This window comes from Mya arenaria, chromosome 9 (genome assembly GCF_026914265.1).
Source record: "Mya arenaria isolate MELC-2E11 chromosome 9, ASM2691426v1".
Taxonomy (NCBI): Eukaryota; Metazoa; Mollusca; class Bivalvia; order Myida; family Myidae; genus Mya; species Mya arenaria.
In genome coordinates, this window is record NC_069130.1 from 28,386,628 (window position 1) to 28,397,160 (window position 10,533).

Here is a 10,533-nt window from a genome sequence, read left to right on the forward strand (position 1 = left end):
TGAAACATGCAATGCTGAGTGATTAAATATGACGCTATTGATTCCAGGGTGGTTGCAAATCAAGCGATGAAAGAACAAATATATTTGTATACATTAATGATGAGCCGCTTTCATTATAAGTCTAGTCTCTCGATCCGGTTGCAGGTATAATCATATTCCATGCTCATTCAATTTTGTCGTCGATATTGTAGTTCAATACTAGAACGTAATTCTTCTATATTTGTTGGCAGGTATATAGGTTGATATTTGTTGATTTCCCCATTATTTTGTGTGTTTTTACGAAAAAAATGTAAATGAAGACAAGGAGACCGTTAAATTACCATCCTTAACTGACCGATCCAATGGTCCAATTTATTAAAAACTGGACCTTCTTTGCTTTCCATAAATGCATTATTTAGTACGTAGTTAAAGGTTCATCACTCAATATTTATGTTTGTTATACATGTGTATGTATTGATTTTGAATAAGAGTGTCACTTTAAATTAAACTCATACCATCAAATTGATAAAAACAATGGTCGATATGTCATTGGCTGTAAGATTTTTAAGATTCCAATGCTTAGTGACATCATTGAATTTTGATACAGTGTAAGGGTATTTCTGCCTGGATACTTTAATGTTAAATATCTGACATACACTACATACTGGATTAGGTTATTACAGTTGAAAGGGTATTTCTGCCTGGATACTTTAATGCAAAATCACTGACATACACTACATACTGGATTAGGTTATTACAGTTGAAAGGGTATTTCTGCCTGGATGCTTTAATGTTAAATATCTGACATACACTACATAATGGATTATGTTATTACAGTTGAAAGGGTATTTCTGCCTGGATACTTTAATGTTAAATATCTGACATACACTACATAATGGATCCGGTTATTACACTTGAAAGGGTATTTCTGCCTGGATGCTTTAGTGTTAAATATCTGACATACACTACATAATGGATCCGGTTATTACACTTGAAAGGGTATTTCTGCCTGGATGCTTTAGTGTTCAATATCTGACATACACTACATAATGGATCCGGTTATTACACTTGAAAGGGTATTTCTGCCTGGATTCTTTAGTGTTAAATATCTGACATACACTACATACTGGATCCGGTTATTACAGTTGAAAGGGTATTTCTGCCTGGATACTTTAATGTTAAATATCTGACATACACTACATACTGGATTACGTTATTACAGTTGAAAGGGTATTTCTGCCTGGATACTTTAATGTTAAATATCTGACATACACTACATACTGGATTACGTTATTACAGTCAAAAGGGTCTTTCTGCCTGGTTACTGTAATGTAAAATAACTGACATACACTACATACTGGATTACGTTATTACAGTCAAAAGGGTCTTTCTGCCTGGTTACTGTAATGTAAAATAACTGACATACACTACATACTGGATTACGTTATTACAGTCAAAAGGGTCTTTCTGCCTGGTTACTGTAATGTAAAATAACTGACATACACTACATACTGGATTACGTTATTACAGTCAAAAGGGTCTTTCTGCCTGGTTATTTTAATGTAAAATCACTGACCTACACTACATAATGGATTATGTTATTACAGTTGAAAGGGTATTTCTACCTGATAACTTTAATGAAAAATAACTGGCATACACTACATAATGGATTGAAGGGTCTTTCTGCCTGGTTATTTTAATGTAAAATCACTGACCTACACTACATAATGGATTATGTTATTACAGTTGAAAGGGTATTTCTACCTGATAACTTTAATGAAAAATAACTGGCATACACTACATAATGGATTAAAGGGTATTTCTGCCTGGTTATTTTAATGTAAAATAACTGACATACACTACATACTGGATTAGGTTATTACAGTTGAAAGGGTATTTCTGCCTGGATACTTTAATGCAAAATCACTGACATACACTACATACTGGATTAGGTTATTACAGTTGAAAGGGTATTTCTTGTTGGTAACCTAAATGTAAAGTATATATCATACAATACATAATGGACCGAGTTATTACTGATATTTTCCAATTTGATTTCCAATTGTATTTATAATGTGTTAATATTGAAAAGTATAGGAATGCCCTCATCAAGTTGAGATTATCATCACATATTCTTAGTATCGGAACTGGGAGATGGAATAATACAGATATTGTTGATAGGATGTGTACATCATGTAACATTTTAGAAGATGAGTTTCACTTCCTTTTTCAATGTAATTCGTATTCCAAATAAGACAAAGATACCAACACTGATATTATTGTAGAAATCCAAGCATGTTCAAAACCGTTGTGCTGTGCATGTCGCAGAATGTTAATATAGTTAAAAACCTCGCTGTTTTTGTATATAGAGCTTTTGAAATAAGAAAACAGTTTATTCTGTAGCTTAAGCATATTTATAGATGGTATTCTATTGTGTGAATGTCTTCTGAAAACATAATTGAACTATTGACATGTCTAATTTACATTTATTTTCTTAAAAATCAAATTAATGTATTCTTTACAAGATACCATATTGTGTTCTTGATTTAAATTTAATACTCAAATTTCTTTCGTTTCATGTATTGACTCGGCGATCGCCATACATATATGCATACGTATTTAATTTCTTGTCAATAATCAATGATAATTTAGATCTATTTCATTGTATGTTATTATGTTGGATGTTTGAACTGAAATAAATTTATGTTCTGTTCTGTTATCTCAAGTCCCAATAAAACCTATTTATAGTACTGTTTTTAGTTTGATGGTCATATTTTATTCTTTTCATATCAAACGCGTTCAAATCATGCCAAAATATCATGGGACACCATATTATGAACGAATGAATTTTGAAACGAATCTCTTTTTGATTCAGTCATTTTTGGTAAATGGATAACATCAAACAACAATTATGAAATAGCCGGATTAATATCTGATCATCGTAAGATTATCATATTGGCCTATATTTTCCAGCTTATGAAATGTAAAGTAGATCAAACTATCAATCATTCTTTATTCAAATATATCATATTTCGTCTGGAGAGAAGTAAAACATTATGACTTTCGTACCGTAATGATTAGTTCGTTGGAGTCATTTAAAGTAGACATTCAGCGATAAACGTATCAATGTTTCAAGCACCAATACAAATACTTATTGTACTATTTTCAGTATATAAGGTTGACATGTTATTCCCTACATATTAAAAAACATTCAAATGATACAAAAATAAATTAAAACACCAGTTATCTTAATTTTACATAATTGTACAGAGAATACTGTATATAACTCCATTATTTTGAATTGCTTTTTAAATAAAACACTGTACTCCGGAAAACGTCAAAATATTTGTTATCTTACAAAATGTGCGCGCCAAAAGTTTTAGCGAAGAAATAAAGGTAAACTTGCCTTTTCGTGAAAAAAAATCAAAAAATAGAACCAAAATGGTGTTATAAATTGCATAACCTAGATGAACTATTAAAATTTGAAACGAACTAATTGTACTTGATTTAACCGTTTCGGATAAATAAATAACATCAAAGAGCACAAATAAAAAACCTGAATAATGTCTAAACATCGTAAAGTTATCATGTTGGCATATCTTTTTAACTCTTTGAAACTTAAATTAGATCAGACTATCAATAGGTCATTAGTCAAATATATCATATTTCGTCTGGCTAGAAGTAAAAACATGATTGTCGTTCCGTAACGATAAGTGCGTTAGAGTCACTTTAAAGTGTTAAAGTATTAAAACGAGGCAGTATAGTGTCGAATAAAAGAATTCATAGATAATTTATTTACATTAATTAAAAGTGGCTGAACGTTCGAAATAAAATTTCTTCGGATTCCATTTATTTCATTCCTCTGTTTAAAAATGATCCAAGGCGACAGCGACTACGCACGAAGTAACGCGCTGACATCTAAACCTGGACTTACATTGGAAGAATCGCAGGAAGGGTTCGATAAATGGGCCACAACATACGACCAGGTCTGCTTCCATTATTTTTTTTTATCAGATTTGACGCTGAATTCTCTTCTTCGTATGAAGTGAATGGTACGTTCGTCACGTACACCTGCTGAAATGATTCTACGCGGTATAGGAAAACGTCAGCTATTTTTTTTTGCTTTATTCCCCGACATGTTTCGATAAAAAGCAATAGCGCAACGAACAAATCTATATTACTTGTATGTGCGGTAATGGTTCACATAACAGAAAGTAACTCTACGTGTAAGCCGGAAGATGGAATAAGAATTTTTTAGATATATTCATCATAGCATAAGTGGGGTGTCGTAAAAATCGAAGTGGGGATTTTTTTAAGTCCCTTTTGAGATGAATTTGTAAAATTTGCATTTCAGTTTCAATTTTAAAAGCTGAAGGAGGATTTTAGACTTCAACTGTAGTAACGAATTCTTATTTTTCAGTTTATACAATATATAGTCTGATTATGTAAGAATCGATGAAGTAAAGTTGACTTTAACTAAAGAAATAGTATGCTGTCCGCAGGGAAACCTATCTAGAAAAGAACACTAATTCCATTTTCAGTCTTATGCGGAGAGTTACCTTTAGAAATGAACCATTGCCGTGCATACACTGATTAAATAGTTGTTCGTTGCGCTTTTGCTTTTTTATGGATATGTCGGGAAATAATGTAAAAAATGAGGAAAAAAAAAATCTGGTTTGTTGACGTTTTTTTTCTGGACCGCGTTGAATCGTTTTAGCAGGTGCGCGTGACGTACGCTCCTACCATTGACAATATTATGGGGCTTTTACCTCTTTACTCGGTGGTACAAATAACGCAGAGTTTGACATTTATCATCACGAATAACCTCTTAAAACAGTTTAATGTAATTTGTTACGCAAACATAGGGAATCAAATGATTGATCATTCCGTCGCAGGGGCAGCGGCGTTTCGCATTCGATTAAGGATGACTCTTTCTTGGTGAAATACGGCCATGATCCTACGCAGCCTCTAGTAATTATTGACACATAGTCTTGGTTTTACACACCCTTATTACCAAGGCTGTTGACACCCGGCCTGGTCCCGCTAGTCAGGTTGGTGACACAAGGTTTTTGCCGTACGCGCCTGATACCTTAGTTAATGACACACTGTCATGGTCATACACAGCATGATATCTATGTTACCAGGTTGTTGACACACGGTCTTGGTTCTACATCGCCTTATACCCGGGTTTTTGACACACGGTCTCGGTCCTACATCGCCTTATACCCAGGTTGTTGACAAACGGTCTTGGTCCTACATCGCCGTATACCCAGGTTGGTGACACACTAGTTGTTGACACACGGTCTTGGTCCTACATCGCCTTATACCCAGGTTGCTGACACACTGGTTGTTGACACACGGTCTTGGTCCTACATCGCCGTATACCCAGGTTGTTGACAAACAGGTTGTTGACACACGGTATTGGTCCTACATCGCCGTATACCCAGGTTGGTGACACACTGGTTGTTGACACACGGTCTTGGTCCTACATCGCCGTATACCCAGGTTGCTGACACACTGGTTGTTGACACACGGTCTTGGTCCTACATCGCCGTATACCCAGGTTGTTGACAAACAGGTTGTTGACACACGGTATTGGTCCTACATCGCCGTATACCCAGGTTGTTGACAAACAGGTTGTTGACACACGGTATTGGTCCTACATCGCCGTATACCCAGGTTGGTGACACACTGGTTGTTGACACACGGTCTTGGTCCTACATCGCCTTATACCCAGGTTGCTGACACACTGGTTGTTGACACACGGTCTTGGTCCTACATCGCCTTATACCCAGGTTGCTGACACACTGGTTGTTGACACACGGTCTTGGTCCTACATCGCCTTATACCCAGGTTGCTGACACACTGGTTGTTGACACACGGTATTGGTCCTACATCGCCGTATACCCAGGTTGTTGACACACTGGATGTTGACACACGGTATTGGTCCAACACATCTTGAGACCCATGTTATTTACACACTGTCTTGACACTACACAGGCTTATACCTAGGTTGTTGACACACGGTCTTGGACCGACACAGCCTGGTACCCATACTGTTGGCCGCTTTTCTACTCTGCCTGTATCTGTTGTATTTTTTTCCAAATTTGAAACAGCCAATCTACAACACAATCGTTTAATTATCAGGAGAAAAGCGGCCTACTCTCCCTACTTGTAAATTGTCTTTTTTGTTTGAGCATTTTGGTTCATTGTGCAAGCCACTGAAATTGACTACAGATTTTTTTTCATAGATTTGCATCAAAAGGTATCATCAATTTCATCAAAATTGAAACGCTTATAAAACAATACGTTTTGTGTTTAAAGTGACACACTTATTTAAAATCAATACATACACATGTTTAATTAATATACATTTAGACTGGTAAACCTTTAACTACTTACTAGATAATGCATTTATGGAAAATACTAATTACTGATAACAAGATTGTAACCGTGTATTTAATAGATTAAAACGCACAAATATTAAAGGGACTGTACACCAGGTTGGCACAAAAATAGTTTTTTTTCTGTAACGAATCTCATGACATTTATTTAATAAAATGATTTACTCTTTGATATCAAAATTGTAAAAAAATACCAAAATGTAAAAGAAATCGAGTCGGAGACCTGGCCCAAATATCACGAAAACACTTAAGTCAAATCTCAATCTCAGTCTCAACTCATTTTTCCACATACACGCATCGTATTATTCAAAATCTTGCATGTTTTCATACTTTTTGTAAAACATATTTTCTCTTAAAATGTACTTTTGAAAGATTTTGATAAAATTTCAAAGAAATCTTATTCTAGAGCAAAAATTATACTTCAGTAATTGTTAAAGGCAATAATTGAACTTAAGTACATTTTTGGCTATAAAAAAGTTTTAAATTGGAATCTAGACCAAAGGTTTTGATCAACATATTCAATGAAAGAATGTGTTTTAAAAATTTGTAAAAACATAGTTTTGTTTCCAATAGTTTATATTATATGGTAAAATGAGTTGAGATTGAGTTTGAGATTTGACTTAAGTATTTTCGTGATATTGGGGCCGGGTTCGAACCGGTGTCGCCAAAATTGCAGTCCAGTGTTGTATCCACTGTGCTACGAAGGCACATATGTAGTACTTCAGTTAGTAAGTTTCAATGCATTGTACACATCGATACCAAGTTTATGTCAGTTTTCGACAATTTTTTTTTCGCTATTTCATCATTCGGAGTATAGCCCCTTTGAATGATAGCTGAGTGCTAAAAGATATAAAGTGATCAACTATAATCATCTCATAAAATAGAAATACTGTGTTTTCTGCTTATTTACAAAATGATATGTGCAACCATTTAATTTGTCAACTCGTTGCTACATTGACGACTGGCGATTCGTCAATGTCACGTGATTCATTCACGTCAGCATACCTGGTATGTTTTATTCCAATCACCGTTCAAACTTTTCAGATTTGCATAAACTTAATAACACTTTTACAGGAATGTGTAGACGCGGGCTACAGTTCACATCTGTTGACGACAAAGTATTTGTGTGACGTCATTCCTCAGGATGCTCGTGCCACTAGCCGAGTGCTAGATATCGGGGCAGGAAGCGGATTAGTGGCAACAAAGGTTTAACGTGTTTAAAACTTGTGTTAATTGATTTGATCGAATAGAGCTAGTGCTTTTCATACAATTCAACTTCCAAACTAGTGTATATCTAAAGGTTGTTCTGTCTTTTCTAATAGAAATGACAAATATGAACAGCTTAGGACATATGTACAGTATTAAATACTAACGTTTCAAATTTAAGCATATGTTTTTGATAATTCGTTTAAAACGTCTTCATTTCGGCATGCTTCAACAGTTATCGCCTCCAACAGCATTATTTCGAATGATCTGTTTTGGTAAACACGATACGTTCTAAAACCCTTTGCAATTTCATCATCGTACTTGTGAGTTTTGTTCGCATGGTATGATTAAGGAAAATTTATTAAGTGTATCTTTCAGCTTCGCCCGAATAGTTTTAAGAAGATTGACGCTCTAGATCCGAACGAATCGATGCTCAAATACGCCAGGGAGCAGAACCTTTATGAGAAATATTATGTTGAATTTCTTACATCACAGCCTACGTCTATTCCTAAAAGTAAGCACATACATACTGATGAACGCAGGCATTTTAGGCATTAGTTTTGTGGCGCTTTCAGTTTGATTTGTATTCTTCTTTATTTGTCCGTTTTATTTTAAAACCAAATGTCAGCGCACACAGAACTAGAGCAAAACGTACTTGGAAATACCCAAAGTTCCAAATGAAGTTACGTTGGCATACGATTACGCCTGCTTTCCCAATAAATTACTATAGATATGTTGTTTTTTTCGTGACAGGCACGTACGATGCTGTGACGGGATCGGAAATCTATGCCGCCAACAAATATGTGCCCTAAGACGCTATTCACAAAATGATCAGGGTCGTTAAACCGGGTATGGAAAGCGGCATATTGTTGGTATATTCCTAAAACGGTTCATATATTTTCATCCAATTACAGGCACGCCATGCTGAGACGGGGTCGAGGATTTATTCCACCAACAACTGTGTGCCCTCAGTCGTTATTCACGAACTGAACAGGGTCGTAAAACAGGGTATTAAAAACGGCATATTGTTGGTATATTCCTGAAATGGTTTTATTTATTTTCATCCAATTACAAGCACATACGATGCTGTGACGGGGTCAGGGATTAATGCCGCCAACAGCTGTGTGCCCGAAGACGCTGTTCATGAAATGCTCAGGGTCGCGCAATCGGGTATAGAAAACGGCATATTGTTGGTATACTCCATGTGTTTCATGTGTTTTCATCCAATTACAGACACGTACGATGCTGTGACGGGGTCGGGAATATATGCCGCCAACAATTATGTGCCCTGTGACGCTATACACGAAATGATCAGGGTCGTTAAACCGGGTATGGTGAACATTATATTGTTGACACAAACTTTTAGTGGCAATTTATCTCGAGGGATATTATGTTGTTAAAATAGGTATTTTCAAAGAAAAATACATGTGTCGGTCTTTTTACTAGGGCGTTGATATTGGACATCTTAAATTAGGTGAAAATAGGCCCATCGATTCGTTCCACTTCCTGTTTATCTCAAACTTAGTCCTCAAACGCAACAATCAATGAAATGTCAAAAGACAAATAAGAAATATTTTAATTCGTCAGTCTTATTAGTGAAAGTCTTGTATTCAAATTGCAAAAAAAAAACTAAAATGAAAAATAAGAATGTAGGAAAGTTAGGACGGCATAAGTATCGACTTAAGTTAAAAAGAATTTTATGAAAGTATAGAATTGTTAAAATACCTTTCTTAGAAATAACAATGTATGTGTTGACTAGAACTCTATGTGATAATAAAATAATTTATAAAAAGTTATATCGACAGAATATGGCACACCTATCTTTTAGGCGGCTATATCGTGTTGGTTGCTCGGAACATGCTGTTTGGTCCCGGACAGCCGTACGAACACCTGGAGCCGCTCATGGGACGTCTGGAGAGGGACAGGAAGTGGAAACAGGTCCATCGTGACATCCTGCCGTCGGCGTACTTCACCAAACTGAACATTGATGCTATTGTCTGGGTATACAAGAAGCTCTGACTCATGTGAATATGCATCAAATGTCAAGCGTATATGATATTGCAATATAATGTCATACCATCGTTTTTATTTTGTAATAAATATAGATGTACGTATGTAATATTATTTTACTTCATTCCCCACTTGTCTCGATAATTCCACTTGGTATCTAAATTCCCAGTCAACCTAATAATGCGTGTGTCAATCCCATCTCTTTCGCTACGCCGGATTCCGGCCAATTTGTTGAATGACAGTATTACGTTTGTCATTCCGAACTCCTCGGCCATTGTTATCGAAAACAACCTCGGATGTATGCCGTATCAGCTGTAGTAGTTCGTATTTTTTAAATTATATCATTAATTAAATGTAGTATTTTAGCTTGTATTTATTGATCTTAGTTTAAATTGACAGCCAATTATGAAGTGTATTATTGCAAACATAATTAAGATTCCCAAGAGTTAAGTCATTAAGTTTAACATTCGGAACTCCTCGGCCATTTTTTTCAAAAACAACCTCGGATGTATTTGGACGGTTTACATACTCAAAAAGAGGTACGTTTAAGTCCGCTGCAAGTAGATCGCGTAGTAATTTTATTTAGCAGTTAAACTTTATGTCTTTTTTCTTAGAAATCTTAATTATGTTTGTAATAATACACTTCACTGGTAATCAATTTAAACTTAGATCAATTAATACAACTCTAAAACACTAAATTTAATTAACGATATAATTTAAAAAAATACGAACTACTTCAACTGATGTACCGGCATACATCCGAGGTTGTTTTTAAAAAAAAATGGTTCCGAATGTAAGTTTAACTGCTGAATTAAATTACTACGCGATCTACTTGCAGCATCCGGGGTTGTTTTCGATAAAAATGGCCGAGGAGTTTCGAATGCTACGTTTGTAGGTTTTCAATATAAGATAAAAATGGAATAGGATTCCCCAA

The 10,533-nt window shown here is 35.3% G+C and overlaps 1 protein-coding gene across 1 annotated transcript; it reads left to right on the plus strand.

Moving 5' to 3' along the window:
* Positions 1-3,851: 3,851 nt before the first annotated feature.
* Positions 3,852-9,608, plus strand: LOC128245912 (uncharacterized). The gene is made up of 5 exons (XM_052964132.1): positions 3,852-3,965; positions 7,458-7,589; positions 8,504-8,597; positions 8,823-8,918; positions 9,418-9,608. Exons 1-5 carry the CDS (start codon positions 3,852-3,854, stop codon positions 9,606-9,608), a joined length of 627 nt encoding a protein of 208 aa, XP_052820092.1.
* Positions 9,609-10,533: the final 925 nt, after the last annotated feature.

Excerpts from the sequence above, each read along its gene's own strand:
- LOC128245912 (XM_052964132.1), top strand. The coding sequence starts at position 3,852 with ATGATCCAAGGCGACAGCGACTACGCACGAAGTAACGCGCTGACATCT. Across the intron at positions 8,598-8,822 it reads GAACAGGGTCGTAAAACAGG|ACACGTACGATGCTGTGACG; the intron begins GTATTAAAAACG and ends ATCCAATTACAG. Across the intron at positions 8,919-9,417 it reads GATCAGGGTCGTTAAACCGG|GCGGCTATATCGTGTTGGTT; the intron begins GTATGGTGAACA and ends CCTATCTTTTAG.